The sequence below is a fragment of the Perca flavescens genome, chromosome 12 (genome assembly GCF_004354835.1).
Source record: "Perca flavescens isolate YP-PL-M2 chromosome 12, PFLA_1.0, whole genome shotgun sequence".
NCBI lineage: Eukaryota > Metazoa > Chordata > Actinopteri > Perciformes > Percidae > Perca > Perca flavescens.
Window position 1 is genome coordinate 19,769,520 of NC_041342.1, and position 16,268 is coordinate 19,785,787.

A 16,268-nucleotide genomic window follows, 5' to 3' on the forward strand; every position below is an offset into this window, starting at 1 on the left:
ATGCAGATTGAGCAATAAACTGGTCATAGATGTGTGTGAGATGTGTGTGAACAAGCTTGACAGCGTTGACTGGTGTTCACACATTGATGCAGAAGCTCTGGGCTTCCTAACAGTGTTTGTCAGACCCTGCTCAGTGCTGCAGCTGAGATACACCGGGCTGTCTTCAAAGTCATACATAAAGCTATCATTACATAATCATTAACAGTCATGAACATTCCAGCTATTGTCAACATCTGGTTTGTAGCCACAGCAATGGAAAACAATATTGTTATTATTATCAGATGGGACAAATTAACCCTAACCCTATGTTTAAGATATACTGCCACAACGTGCTGCTTTGTTTATAACCCTTTGTATTTGAATGACTGTAATTGAACCGGTAATGTTGTAGCAGTATGGTTTTGGTCTTTAAAATGACTGTCTCACAGTCATTTTAAAGTCTTAAGTCCAGAAGTAGAAAACCAATAAACATTTTTAAAATAGGGAACAAGAACAAAACTGAAAACAAAATATCATTTATACATTTCATGCATCTAACTCAACCACAAACATATTCAACGCTACAAAAAAGGCCTCTTCAGGAGTATAAAAAGAAGCAAACAAAAAGAAAATTCAAACAAAGGTGTTCTTACAAAGCATGCCCATGGAATTTCTTATTTAATAAGCAGAGCAATGAACAGTTAGCTCAAATAGGAATTCAATAAACTCATGCCAGAACATGAAACTCCACCTTTCCAAAAACAGAAGATAACTGAGTCTCCTCAAGTGGTCCCTGATCCACAAACGAGTGGACAGGAAACCACAAAGACCTGATAACAACGTGTGTATTACAAAAAGGTGACAATATTATATATATTATTATAATAATAATCAAAACAATGCTAATGATTTGCAAAATAGATTGTGATATTCGGGTTCTGATGAAAAATCTGCTAGATTAAGTCAAATTGGATGAGGGGAGGACAACACCAAAGGAAATACATCCGCCTCCGAGGCAAAAATGAGCAAGACAAAGAGTGGGCTTAAAATAGAGACACAAATTATAGATGAAGATAAAACACCTCTATCTACCTCTCCCTCCTCCAAATGAGCCCAATATATATATAATACATATATATAGAACTGTTTCACTGCTGTCTTTGGTTTCCGTCCAGTGTTCTGATTTTTTTTGCTTTGGAGATAACCTTTTGTTTAAAATCTGATTATGAATTGCATCTTGAACTACTGAGTTCCAATTGTTACTTATATATACTATATATAATTTTATAATCATTTTCGTTTTAGGTCAAGCATCACACAACTTTTACAGACTGTGTCAAACCTATAGCTGAGTAGCAGAGTTGTAGTGTTACATCTTATACAAACAGTTGAGTTCTGTTCATTGCTCTGAATCTTAATAAAATGATACTAACATTTAAATGCAGCACTAGAAAATGTCACACTTTCCCACTGCCTATTTGCCTCAGAACCTTCCCAAGGCTGATGCTTATTTCATGCACACCATCCTCCCGCCGCATGAAATCCAAATTCTGTTCTCCAAATTCTGTGTCCTTGTGACTCCTGCTGTCAAGAGGCCCAAGGACACAGACTCATCACCACTCGTGATCTCAATCGACAGTTATATAATTCTGTGGTTGTCAGAGATGTTATCTATTCAATGATAGTGTCTGTCCTAATCGGGAAAGACTTTTCAAAAAGAGACATCCATAACTTCTGTCCAGTCTAATATATTCTTTTCTTTTCTACACCATTGCAGTAATAAAACGTAATATATCGGTAAAACGTAATATATCGGTATCCGCTAAAAAAGTCAATCAAAATCTGATCCTTCCTTTACTGTTTTCTACTGTGTCAACCACAGCCTGCCAGTGTTGCAGGGCTCTACAGTGCAGCATTTTGCGTCATATGCGAGTGAAAATTAGAGTGTTTAAATGTGCGCACAAATCAGCTGTTACTAATTAACATTAATTCCATGATTAGCTTGATGGCAGGCCAAAAGTAAATGTTTCTGTTGTTGGGATTGTGTGTTCTCTGCAAGCTGGTGTCTGTACTCAAAAGGTCTATTGTGAGGGCAAAAGCTCCACTCTGTAACATCTCTGAACAACCGCGAGCTAAGCTAAGTCATACCATAGATATAACTAAAGTACAAATTAGAAAGGTACAATTATTCATATGAACTTTTTGTTTTAAATAAAATGTAGTTCTGTTCAGGGCAAATGTAAAGAATATAAGCATCCCGGGTGAGGTGGTACAATCATGGTGTCACCACAGCAAAAATAACAGCAGTCAGCTGGCAGAGAGTGACATTTTAAGTGCTGGCACTGTAAAAGCACATAATGATATGAGGCAAATAACACAGCACAGCTCACGAATGTGGGAACATGACACATTAAACGTACCTTTGACACTGAACACAGGGCCTGCCCTCAGATAGACGGACAGGAGGGTTAGTGTTGGTGACAGAGGGGAGGTGGTGGAAGCGTGAGGCTGACCGGGATGGCTGCACTGTCAGCATTTTATGTTGTGCTGAAATTGACTTGACATTCACGTTGCCAACGCGGTCTGATTTAAGCTCTATGAAACTCTCCTGCCTAAACCTAAACCTGCTTCAGCCGGCTGTGGTTTCTCGACAAAAATTACCGGTTAGTGGACAACAAGGACATAAGACACAAGGGGAAAATGTACTTACTGGACTGGGCGGTGCGAGCCTCGATGGGCTGCGTGTAGACGCCTAAACCCATTTCAGAACGGGCTGCCAGCGAGAAACGGTACAAGGTGTCAGGCTTTAGACCGTCCACGGCATAGGAGCCAGCTGGGTTGAAGAGCACATGTATCTGGAGGGGTTTGAATTAGACAGAAAGATACCAATACATTTAAATCACAGTCACACAAGTCTCCTCATGTGTTAAGCTAGAGGGGTAGTATTTGTTGTATTGTTTGGCATGGAGTAATTAATGTTCAACTGAAATCCTAGCCTTGACTGCTGTCTCTCCTTCCTTCATTCATACAAAGTAGAGAATGCAGAGAAATGTGAGAGCGACTTGTTCCAAAAACAAATTGTCCTCTAGTTTACAACTGGTGCAGCAGCCCAGCAGAGTTGAAGGAAGGGCCACAACACAGACAGGCGGAACAGTACAGAACAACTTTGCTGTCTGTTACTACAGTAAATCTTTCTCCTCAGCTGGGGAGTTGACTGCATAACTACAATAACTTTGCTGCTGCCGACGCTTCCCATTCAGAGAAATTGCATCATAAAAAACAAGATTCATTCGTCTGCAATCTCAGAGCAGAATATGAGAGAGTATAAATTAGATAGATAGATAGATAGATAGATAGATAGATAGATAGATGTAGGATAGAAAATCAAGGTCATACAATTGTTATAAGTAAGGCTGAGCAATTTTATGCCGCGAGTTATCGATACATAAGTCCCATTCAAATCCCCCGTTACCCCCGTTCACGTTGCAGGAAGAGCGATTTGGTCAGCCAGCCGCTAGTTTAGTCTGGCCAGCAGAATAATCATGAATTCACAAAATGTAAAGAGGAAAAAATGTGTTCTGTTATTTATCATTTCAAGCATTTAGAGCAAAAACCCAGCCCCCTGTATTTACATCTTTATTCACATGCTGGGATTCTCTACAGCGATGACCGAGCTCCACACACACAGCTGAGCCGAGATGTGTGTGCGTTAAAACACACACACCGCTGAGCCGAGATGTGTGTGTGTTAAAGGTTAAAACACGCAGCACCTGACTGGGAACAATACAGCGTTACCAACGGCCGCTGGGGCAAATGAACTCACGCTGGTCTCTTTTCTGTAAATAGGCTACAATTAAACCTACGTGAGTAGAAAGTCAATACTTATCAATGCACTCACCTGTGTAGACCAGCATAAACATGTAGAAAGCGATATTTCAATCTGCTCAGTCCACCGTGCTGTTTTACGCAAACACAGCTCTACTCTGCAAATAGCGAATTTTTACAATCAAACTAAAACAAAAGCTGTCGGTTTGTAGTCTAACTGTTTATCTTAGGTTTCCGGTGTTTCGGTTTAACGAGAGGCCATGTTAACTGGCGACCGTCAGCCAAATGCGTCTGCTGTTGTCGTAGTGACGACAGCTGTTGAAAACGCGAAGAGAATACGTAGCTGTCCGCGTGAATGCCTTTCAATTAAGTTGTCATTAAAATGTTAAAACGACGTTTACGTTACCTCTCTGACTTGTCTTTGCAGTGTTGTCTGAGGAAACTTGTCAGGTCGCAGTTTGAATGTAGCTTGCTGTTAAGGAAAACAGGAAGACAGCGTTGCTCTTCCTGTTAATGTCTATAATACGTTTTATTGAATAGACTTATTAGTCTTCAGATCTTGTTTAAGTAAACACATGCCACGCATGGATGTATTAGGAGAATGATGTCACGTTGAAAACTATGTAGCCCTTTTAAAAGTAGAAAATAAATTAATAAAAAACTTGGATTCAAACTTGTACCATTGTGGGGAAAAAAAAAACAATTCAGTAGTCTAACGCACTGCGCCACCACATTGAATCCTTGATTGATGGGCATGGCATGATATGAACTCAAACGTCACACAGAGTCTCTTAAAATTAGGAGGTAGCCAGATCAAGTTGTGACCATAACCACACTGCATGCAGTGCAATTTGGCTGACGGTCGCCAGTTAACATGGCCTCTCGTTAAACCGAAACACCGGGAATCTGGAAATGTTGACAAATTATTGTAAACCTCACTGCTGGCTGAACAAACCAAACCCTCCGCTGGAGCGGACAATCTGGAGCTACTTAATATGCACGTGAATGACGTGATCGTTATGTTCAGTGATGATGATGATGATGATGATGATGATGATGATGATGGTTGTATTATTTTGCAACAACATCGTTTCATTGCAAATGAGGCTTACATGACGAGTGCATAGCCTGCTTATCAGTCCATTCATCATTAAAGCTGGGCTTTTGGCTTTTCCACTTCAGCCTCTTTGACAATGACATGTTTACCTGACAACAGCCTTTCTTTCTGCAAGCATTTCCACCAATCAGGATGCTGCATACTACAATAATTTTTCCATAATCACAGACTTTAACCATCACTCCTCAGTGAACTGCCTCCTAGTCTGAGATTTTTTTTCTAGTTAAAGAGCCAGTTATCATTAGGGAGTTTCCATGTTTTTTAGGAGTTTGGTCACACTAATACATGTAAAAAAAAAATTAAAAAAAAAAGCATTAATTCAGTAAGAAAGTGAAAAAGAATAGGCGTATTAGGTATAAATTCATTTTATTTTATTTTATTTGAAAGTCCGGCCGCCAGAGTGCTTAGAAAAATTCTGAAAAAAATGTAGTTGATGATCCCTGCTGTAGACTCTCTGTCCAGTCAGAGACATATATTGTGTAATTGATGTTTTCAGTTCAATTAATTAAATCCAAGTAAATGGAACACTCACAAGATGTCACCAAAATCACTCGGTCCCCTTTAAATCTTTCAGAAAATGATGTAAGTGTATCGAATTATATAAAATCGTATCATTGGCTGAATATCGTGATATATATCGTATCGTGAGCTGAATATTGTGTATCGTATCGTGAGATTAGTGTATTGCTACAGCCCTAGTTATAACTTTATGTTGTTAGTCATTTTGTTATTCTAACCTTGTTCTCTGAGCCGGCCTCCCAGTACTGCAGCTCATACTTTGTGATAGGGTCCTGTACGGGCCACAGCCATGTTAGCATGATGCGGCTGTCCAGCTCGGCTTCAGCCTCAAAGCTGGACGGCTGGGCAGGGACTGGGCACAGAGGGGCGAGAGGACAGAGGTTTTAAAGAACAAAAAAAGAAGAGAAGAATTAAAGAACAAAAAAAGCACATTACTAAAGCTGAATGTTCTCCACAGCATCAGCAGCAATCACATTCTCCCCAAAACTGATTGTATGGGAAGGCATTTGCATGGGGGAGACAAACAAACACAAATAGCCTTATGAGCCCTTTCACATATGCTGTAGGTACATACAATACACACAACACTGGCCAAATAAAATACTTCAGCTAAATATACATGCCTAACCTAAGCTGTTACCTTGTCTTGTCATCTGCACATGAAGATGCACACATTATCAAACAGAGCCACACACAGTGACTGGCTGCTCACCTCCCTGCTGGGTTTTGACTTGCAGGATGTCAGAAGGTGGCCCGTCACCTACAGAGGTGAAGCCCAGCACCCTGAGGCTGTAGGTGATATCCGGAGTCAGGCCAGAGATGGTAGTCAGACTGCTGTCATCTGTGTTGTGTTTCTGCCAGGCGCTGAGCGGAGCTGTCAGGTCCGAGCTGTAGTAGACCCGGTAACCCCTGATCTGCCCGTTGGGTTCCTCAGGCGGTTCCCACTGCACCAGCATTGTGCTGGCGCTCAGCATGCGTGCTTGGACATGCAGAGGTGGCGAGGAGGGGGCCTGCTCACCGGTGCGCGTCTCCACGGGGTCGCTGGGCGGCCCGCGGCCAATGTTGTTGACAGCCATGACACGAAACTCATACTCAGAGTAGGGGCTAAGTCCACCAATGCTGTAACGGGTAGTTGCCACACCTTCCACTTCCTGAAAGCCATTGTCTGAGGACTTGGCTCTGTACTGGATCATATAGTAGGAGACGGGTTCTGGGTTTCCAGAGTCCCAGGTGAGAGTCACACTGGTGGCTGTGGTCTCAGTCACAATGAGGGAGGTGGGGGGCTTTGGCAAGGCTGAGGAAAGAGAAGCGGGGTATTAGCTTGGATATCAAGAATGGACTTTTAGGACTTGTGGGTAATTGGAGAGAAATTGGATATCTGACACATTTGATACTATGATTCTCAAAATGCAGGCACAATACAGCTAAAATCAGTTCTTGTGGAAAAAAAGTTATGACTGGTCTCTGTAACTCATAGCACCGAATGATTGTTTCATAAGCCAATCCTTATAGTGCTGTCAGCAGCCATTATCCCCAAAAGAATAGAAAACCTAGACTGAAATCCTAATTTGTGTTATAACCGGCCTGGCCATTACTGAAAATACAAGAAAATTGCAAGAGCGATTTCCATTGTGACTGGACAACACATACAAAACAGAGGGTCTTCATTATGGCTTCCTTAAAGGGGTGTGTATTGCTGTGGTCCCTCTAAATGACAAGAAAAGTGGGATCAATACAGACGACAACTGATAAGAGAGGCTGCGATGCGTAGACAACACACGAGCATACTCACCTACACACAGGTGGGTAGAAAAAACAAAATGACTGCAAACAGCAACAGCCTTTCATTTTTACCTCTCAGTATCAACAACAACAACAACCACAGCAAACTGGCAGCAATGGGTAAGTACAAGATGTTTCAGAAGCCTTTTTAAAGTGGTTTGTTCTGTTTTACAAGATTAAATAATCAGAACTTTGGGTGACTCAAATCAACTGCAATGTTCCCATCGTCACAACAACAACCTACCACATAGATAGATGTAACAACAAGTCTGAACTGGTTTGAATAACAGCCCTCACCTTTGACAGTGACCTGAGCGGTGGCTTCTATCATGCCCAGAGAGGAGATGGCCACGCAGGTGTAGTTGGCCGACTCACGGATGTTGGTGACCTCAAGCACGTTTCGTCCCAATGGCATCTCTTCCTCCTTGGTTAGCTCCACCTGACCCATCGTCCACTTGACGTAGGGCATCGGCGAGCCCACTGCCACACATGTCAGGTTGACGCTGCCACCTGGCATCACCTCTTGGTTGGTGGGTGGAATGGAAAATCTGGGTGGGACTCTTCGCACTAAGGGGATGAAGGGAGGCAGGGAAAAAAATAGTGATTAGGTATATGTGACGGTGAATGTGACGGTTTTATGTGATTTCATGAATGGTCTTCCCCCACCACAAGGCTAAAAACTAACTCAGAAAAGCTAACCTAATGGAGGGATGATTGCTTTTGTCCTGATGTGCAGGTGAGTACAATGGGAATAAAATATAACATAATATATATAATAGGACTGTCTCAAAATGGCTCTGGAAATTCACAAGAAAACTTTAAGGGGGTGTTTTATCCTCGTGCCTACAAAAGGGGATATAATCAAAAAATAGCTCAGTTTTGCTGGAGACTATGTCTGGCCGTCTTTTGTCAGAGTGTCAAATGGTAGCGGGAGTTGCATCATTGAGGGACCCTGTGGAGATGGCATTGTTTGATTTCTCCTCCCGCTCCCTCTCTCTGGCTCCTTCTGCTCAGCCTGTCTTTCTCCCTCCCTCTCTTTGTGCAGTTCTGATATGCAGATAGGCTGACATTAAAAAGGGTTCCCATGGAGACAAGAAGGGCCCGTTGACGTCGCCAGGGACAAGGCAAACACCGATGCAGGAGGCTCCATGCAATACTGAAAAGCTTGCCCAGAATAAACAGGCAGTCAGCATTTACATATGACTTGTTTTCTGTCTAAATAAAGATACACAAGAAATGCCTGCCATATTTACACACTTCACATCTTTTTACTGGTAACTTTTAGCAACCATAACACACTCATTCGCTTGACATGGCAACTGCCAACGACTGAACATCCGTCAGTGTCAGACCTGTTAAATTTATGATATGCTGAACATTTCCATAGTAAGTGTAAGAAGGAGCAGCTCTGACTTCTTTAACCTTGGTTATGGATAAAGTGAAGCCAAACCAAACAGCTTCCTAGTGTGGACCTATTATACCTACTATTCCACAAATGCTGGTCGTGTGTATTCAAAACACTATATCATGCATTTATACTGCTTGTTTCCCCTAATGCACTACAACAGCTCTGTGTCTCTCTGGAAAAAAAAGCCCTTGACTGTAATTGCTCTTTTGCACCGGCCTCCATGAAAATGGATTTTCAAATGTGAATCTCCCTCCACCTTCCCTCTCCCCCCACCTTTCACCCCTCCCTCCCCAATCTAATTTGAACCAGAACGTTGTTATAGCGATGCTTGTTATTCCCCTCATTATGTGGTGAAATGGAAAAAACACAAAAGCACCTTTTGAAATTCCAGTCAGGAAAAGGCTGGTTCTCTGGACCGTACCATAATAAGGAGGACCTGGCTCAAACTCATCTGAATTTTCCCAAAATAATTGTGGTTCTGTATATAGACCCGCTGCTGTTTTTTTTTTTTTTTTTTTTTAAATCAATACAATCATGTGGGCTTAAACTACATGGCTCGATATCTCATAAAAATATTAATATCCCAAGTCTGAGCCACAAAAAACACTGAATCATGCATGTTTTTTGGGCTTTTGTTTTTACACACAATTACCCAGATAAATCAAAGCTTTGCAGTTTGTTTAATAAGAACTAACCTTTTCAGAGGGTGTCTGGCAAACAAAAAAATCCATTTAACACTGGGAGCAGTTAAGAGGTCAACAAAGGTTTAGGACAAAGTAATGATGACCATTATATATATATATATATATATATATATATATATATATATATATATATATATATATATATATATAAGTTTTACAAAATGACTCAATGAACAAGAGGGCACAACTTCAGTGAGTTTCTGCATAATAAAGGAAGTAAATCAGTGACACATCTTAACAGTCCAGAAAGAATAACATCCAAGAGCGATGACATCTGTGAGGTTCACAGGCATATTGCTGATTTTTAAATGAAACCACTGGACAGGCCGAGTAGTGTTACCAGCCTGGGAACAGGACAAGGACGACATTCTCAAGCAAAGCATGCACGGGAGCTGAGGAAAGATATGGGATGGGATCACAAGTCTGAGTACACTTGGAGAGGAAGATAAAGGAGGAACTTTAGGTCCAATTTGACTGAGCATCTGATTTCCAGTATGACTAATTCACAACAGACTTTCCTTTGAGTATTTCAAGAAAAAAGCGTTAGTATACCACTTATGTTGGTAACCACCTGGGTCTTCTCACACAACTGTAACATCTGCAAGTGCTGCTATTTTTCAAAACACATGCTTATGAAAAAGAGAAACCTGAGAGGAGCAACGCTAATGTAAGACCATTAAGCTCAAAGTATCTGTTATTCTTTCATGATTCCATAGACTAAACAGTGCTAAGAGCAGTCAGTCAATGGGGCCTGTGTATATTGAACACTTAATGTTGTGAATAATTCATGGCGTGCGGTTAAGTTTGGAGAGGTGCTGTGGAACAAAATGACTAGAGGGCAGGTAATTGTTATCGATTTCCCCGAAGCCTCTCTCCTGTTGAGAGCAGCGTGGAGAGACGGGCTCCAGGACTCTATCAAAACCACAAAATAAGCCCCGTCTCCACTCTGCATGCCTGCTTGCTGGATATCTATAAATTTAACTGCCTTGACAAAGTGCCCAAGGATAGCAGAACCTGTCCAGTCAATCAATATCCGAGCAAACTGGCACACAGTCAGCGGGCCCCCAGGCTTCCTGGCAGCAGCGCTGGGCGATGCTCCTGCCATGATGGCTGATCATCCCCCCTGTCAGCACACTGCCAGCTCATTCTTAAATATTCTACAGGTTAGCTCTTTGAGCAGCAGTGTTTTGTGAAGAGATCATTTCCAAAACATTAGCTCTTTCTTGGACATTGTCAATATCATCATCCCTTAACTCTAAGGACCAAATCTCCTGATATTAACTATTCCCTTAATGTTTTTAATGATTCATTTAGTAAAAGTAGCTATATATATATTTTTTTTTAACTCTTACAACACAAAATAATAAAAGTATTAATAACTTATTTCCTGCAGGGCTTCCTGCTGCAACATCACATGAAGATGGGGTGGATGTCTGTCTTCCCATTAGGCTAACATGTGCCTATCACATCCTTTAGTCTCTGGGTAGAGGATGCCCATGGCGGTGCAGACATACAGTAATCCCCTGAGAACGGCTTTGTCAGTTCTGATACCCATGTCCCTCAGTGGGAAGCAGGGGTGTTGCTGCCTAAATACCTGACAAATCCGGTTGCCACCTGAATACCGCAGTAATCCATTACGCACCTCTGATGGGCCTACAGAGGCGGATGGAAAGCCTGAGGGTGAATAGAGCTAAAGTTCTTGGTGAATGTGGTTGACTTTGACAATATGGGCATGGTTGGAAAGAATGCATGGCTACATAACACAGCAGAGATCTAATAATGACTTAAGCAAACTTCACGGGGACTCCTTGTGTGTCTTGGCAAGACTCAAATCAAAACACGGTTCGGGGGAGTGGCATTGGAAGGCATGCAAGAACTATTCAGGGATTCATGCAAAACACGACACATTTACACTATCATGGATTAGGGAAAGCTATTATTAGTTTTTTAAAGGAAGGGAAGGGATATCAATGTATTTATCAGAGGGTCTGGAAAGAATGGTTGACCTCACCTAAAGTCTGCATTAAATTGGGAGGAGATTAAGAGTGAAAATGACCAACCTTCACGCTGATCTGTTTGTGGATGAAGTGATTTGATGAAGGTGAGCAATGGAAGGTGGGGAGAGGTAGACAACAGAGTGAAACAGTACAGTGTTTCCGTAGACACAGTGGAGGTTAGTGACATGGCCAAGATAGGCAATAAGTAACACAGCATACATACAGTGCCAGGGAGAGAAACTCATTTTTACAAATGATTTATTTTTATTATTTGTCATTTTTCATTGGCATCTTTATCAATTGGTATTGCAATTAACAAATGACATTGTCTATATCTGTAATATCAAAAAATATTTTGATATTACAGATTTAGTTTGACACACTTACTGTAACAAGTGTGCAGTTAACTCTATTTGATTTCTTATCATTAAGGATAGACTGAAAGGGCATTTCTCATATCAAGAGTACTTGTTGATGTAAAGGACACTAGATGTGCTCCTGCACACAATCATTTTCTTCATAAAATTGACCTGAATTGATCATTTTGTAAGTTTCCCCTCTCTGACACACAGACACACACAGAGAACAGTATGAAGATATTTTGGTAAGAGAAAAGCCCGACTGCTGCACTTTATCCTCTGTGACATATTGACATGTCACATGGATATATGAAGGAGTGCCAGCAGACAGAAGCTGACATCCCTCCTCCGTTGTGGGATAAGCACTTGACAAATGAGCGATCATGCACATTCACAGGACGCTTGTGATTCTGCCCACGTTGATGGAGTCCACCTTTAGAGGAGGGTCACCAGAAGCGACCCACAGCAAACAAGGTGTGCACGCACCTGAACACATACAAACACGCACACACTCTTAATGGATGAGAAGTGGAAGGACATAAATAGATGCCCAGACAGGAAGAGAAAAACGATCCACGATCCCCCCACCCCCCTTCAGTCTCACCCTCCCACACAGAAATATAAGGACATCATTTTCTGGTGACTCTGAAATGTCAAGACAAGGGTGCTGACTGTGGTGGCCGGCTGTATTTTTGTGTACCTGCAGACATAAATTGGATCAGGTAGCTACAGTGAGTGGGAAAAAACAGATTCGCTGACACAAAACACCAACCCATAGCAAGCCATTTAATGCAAGTCTGACAGGTGTGTGTGTGTGTGTGTGTGTGTGTGTGTGTGTGTGTGTGTGTGTGTGTGTGTGTGTGTGTGTGTGTGTGTGTGTGTTTGGGTGGGTGTTAGAAGGGGGTTGATAGAGAATGATACCACAATTCGTTCTCCCATGGTAATCTTTTTTGTGTAGTCTCAAGTAGTGGTAATTAGTAGTACATTTTATTTTAAGGCTACAGATTAATGTTCTAACCAGGAAGGATGGAATTCTTAAAAGGTGCTGACTTTAATCAAGTAAAAGAGTCTTATAATGTTCTCAAAAGTAATATATATATATATATATAAACACCATTAATCTTAGCAGTGCATTGCAATAATTTGTACATCACAATGCATTAAGAATTGTAATGCATTTATTTGTTCATAGCCCAAGTATCAATTTAATTTTGTGCTGGAAGTTTTTACATCCTGCTGCTACACATCAGCACTGTAAAATGGAACAGTTGTCAAATGATGGCAGTTTGCTTCCAAAACTTGTCATGTTTACAAGTTTTAAAGCAGATGTTTTAAGCTTCTAAATCTAAAACACCTCTGGTGTCTCGGAATAAAAACAACAACATATAACAACAGGAAAGGAAGAGAGGCATGTCAAAGGCCACTTGTCTTGAGTCCCTCATGTTTTAAACCCAATCAAGCAGCTCTGTTATAGCACGGCCCCAGGTCTCGTCTCCTCATTCTTGCAGCGGTAACAAAGATGGGAGTGAAAACATGGCTAGAGCCTTTGTATTCCATTGAAGACAAGCACACTGTTAAAAGGTTACGGTTGGTTTGATTTCTATCTCTCCACTGGTGTGGTGAGTCTGGTGAAAAAGTTGGTTTCGGGGCCAACAGGTTGACAGCTACCTGGGTGGTGTTACAGACTAGCTGGGCCTGGGGGCCCTGCTGGCGCCACGCCACACAACTACTGTAATTACCTCTGAGGGGGGAAAAAACTGAGTTTGCACCTGTGACAGACATGCTCTGATTAATAGACGAGACTTACAACCCTTCCTCGCCTTTGCCGTTTGGCTGACTACCTCTCCCTGTCAAGATTTAAGATCTAAACCTTCTGGAGCCCACAGTGTTTAATCTGTAAATGTGATGCTGCTGTGGTCCTTGAGGATGATTTTTACCTCTGATTCCTCTGATCCAGGAGGAGGTTCTGTCTGTTGGAGAAACCTTTTGCTCGGATACTTTCCTATCAGAAAAATACTGATTCTAAACATTAGTAGTGCACATCTTAGTGAGAGAACCATTTGTTTAAAAAAAAAAAAAAAAAATTCAATTTAACTAGTGCTGTCAGTTAAACACGTTATTAACGCCGTTAACGCAAACCCATTTCAACGGCGTACATTTTTTTATCGCGAGATTAACGGTCTTTTTGGCCTAGCAAACTGTATAGTTTTTTTCACATGCTGTTGCAACAACTAGTAACGTTAGAAAAACTACAACACCACACCGGATCTAGCTAGAGCGGAAACAAAACAACAGGCACGCCGCACACTCTTGTTTGGGCTTGCGAACCAGCCAAAGAGTAGTAGGCTAACGTTACGTTTTGAGTGGATCGCGAGCGTGAGATGCCAAAATGGATGGCTATAAGATTCTGAATGGAAAGTTTGCTTTTAAAAAGTTGCCAAATGGTTTCATTGACAAGACCAAAGTGATCTGTGTGTGTTGCCGTTGTGAACTGAGCTACCATCGCAGCTCGTCCAGTCTGAAATACCACTTGATGGCCAAGCACACAGCTGATGCGAATTCTCCGCCCCCTCATCAAAGCCAGGCGACAAAAGCACAAAGCAAGCCGATCCGCTTTTCCATGTTGATAAGAGCATTAAAATGAGAAAAAGAATAGATAAAAATTACATTAATGCGATTAAATATTTTAATCGTTTGACGGCACTAAATTTAACATTTCCTATTCAGTGGTTTGTAATTCTTTGTCTGGAGTAGAAGCAGACAATTGGACACTAATTTATTTAATTTATCTTGATGGATGGAAAGAGACAGTGGAATCACCTGTATGTTACACTACTGTATGCTTTTATAAAATGATGAAGTGATAGCCGAGTGTGTCTCTTTCTTACCCTGACAATTTCACTCCCTCCTCCCTCCTCCACCCACACTAACAACTGGAGAAGCTATTCTGTTTCATGTACATCAGACATGGTGGTGTTATCCGCAGGGGTTGAGTGAGACTGCTCTCTCTCCTATACTAGCTTTTTTCCAGGATGGGTGCAATGCTGCCCTTGCCCTGCATTAGTCTGCTCACGGAGACACCACAGCGAAAACAAACCCTGAAACTCCAGACCCCTCCACGCCGTTAGGAGCTCTGGGTTGTGCGGGACGAATAATAGAGCCTTTCGATACAGTCAAAATAAAAAAAGCAAGGAGGCCTGGCATGGCTTTCTATGCCAGAGGAGGAAACGATTTCAATGCAGCTGTTTTTACAGAGGCCGCATCTGGTCGAATTCACAGCCAAACAGGAGGTTGAGGTTAGTTCAACTCATTGGTATGGGAGGAATGGCAAGGCAAGGATAATGGTTAGAGAATAGGGCTGCACGATATGAGGAAAATATAAATAAATAATATATAAATAAAGGTGTAACTAGTAAGAAAGATGTCAATCAAACACAGCCTGCACACTCCCACACACACTCCTGAGAAGAGTTCATCATCCAAAATAACTGAAATCAGCTGTGTGGCTGTACCATTGGAGGTACAGTGTATCTTAAGGCAGAATTAAGATGCATGGTCACTGGTGAGTGAACAACACTGAGAATGAAACAGACAAGCTGTTTTAAAAGGGTTGCATTGTTGTTTGTGGTTTGCAAATGCTTGATACAACAGAAATGACAGATTAACTCAAGAATTGAGAGAGACATTTGACTTTACCTCGTACGTAGAGATTGGCAGGAGCGGAGTAACGGGTCCCAGCACTGTTCATGGCAACACATTCATATTTCCCTTGGTCGGACTCCTCGCTGTTCTCAATTTGCAGAGCTCCTGTGTAGAGGATTAAAAATGTAGCTGTCTTGACAGTTGTGGAATATGAGATGTAATTTGGCATGAAACCACGGCAGATATCTGTACAGTGACTCGCTAGAGAGCCTGTAGTCAACCAGTCTAACACAGTCCATGCATAATTAAGTGTCCCTCTGACATGGACACAGTTTTGTCATGAAAATGCTTAAGGCAACATAAACATTTAGCTGATTTGGCAAGTTTAATGAAACTGCTAACAGAATATTTGCCTAGTCGTGTTACGGAGAAAAAAAGACCATGACTGAGGGTCAATTAATCATCTAAATAACGTGTCACATCAAAGTCTGATTAGGCCTTCTGCTTATGGAAATAATTGACAATCCAAAGTGTTTGTGTCATGGAGGGTTATTTATCTCAGCCAGATATTAGAACGAGGCTAAGCTGTACTGCCGAATAAATACAACAAAAGCAGGAGAATGAATAATATCTAATAGTAATATTTAAAGAACTAATCAACCTGCTGCTTAATGTCGACAACTGTGCAATCTGTGTTTTAAACAGTTTTACCAAAGGATATTATTTACAGTTATGGGCCTCAAGAGAAATGCTACTCTAAATAAGTATTCTGAGGTTTTGAGCTGAGAGCAAATAATGTTTTCAGATATCCTAATTGTTAAAATAAAATAAAATTTGCAACCATATTTAACCAAAATGAGTGAGTAAAATGTAAACTGATGACTCAACTGTTTGTCAAAGTCATTATTTTCTTGATGGCCTAAGATTTTGCTGCAA

General features: G+C 41.4%; 1 protein-coding gene across 7 annotated transcripts in view; it reads right to left on the reverse strand.

Annotated features, from left to right (window-relative positions):
• The window catches only part of LOC114565915 (receptor-type tyrosine-protein phosphatase F), a 183,187-nt gene that overhangs the window by 61,329 nt on the left and 105,590 nt on the right, over positions 1–16,268 (reverse strand). For all 7 annotated transcript variants that reach the window (XM_028594252.1, XM_028594253.1, XM_028594250.1 and 4 more), the window contains 5 exons: positions 15,387–15,497; positions 7,520–7,789; positions 6,153–6,734; positions 5,659–5,792; positions 2,690–2,834 (listed from right to left, as the gene is read on the reverse strand). In XM_028594252.1, the coding sequence (XP_028450053.1) occupies positions 2,690–2,834; positions 5,659–5,792; positions 6,153–6,734; positions 7,520–7,789; positions 15,387–15,497 (1,242 nt within the window). The remainder of the gene's footprint in view (positions 1–2,689; positions 2,835–5,658; positions 5,793–6,152; positions 6,735–7,519; positions 7,790–15,386; positions 15,498–16,268) is intronic.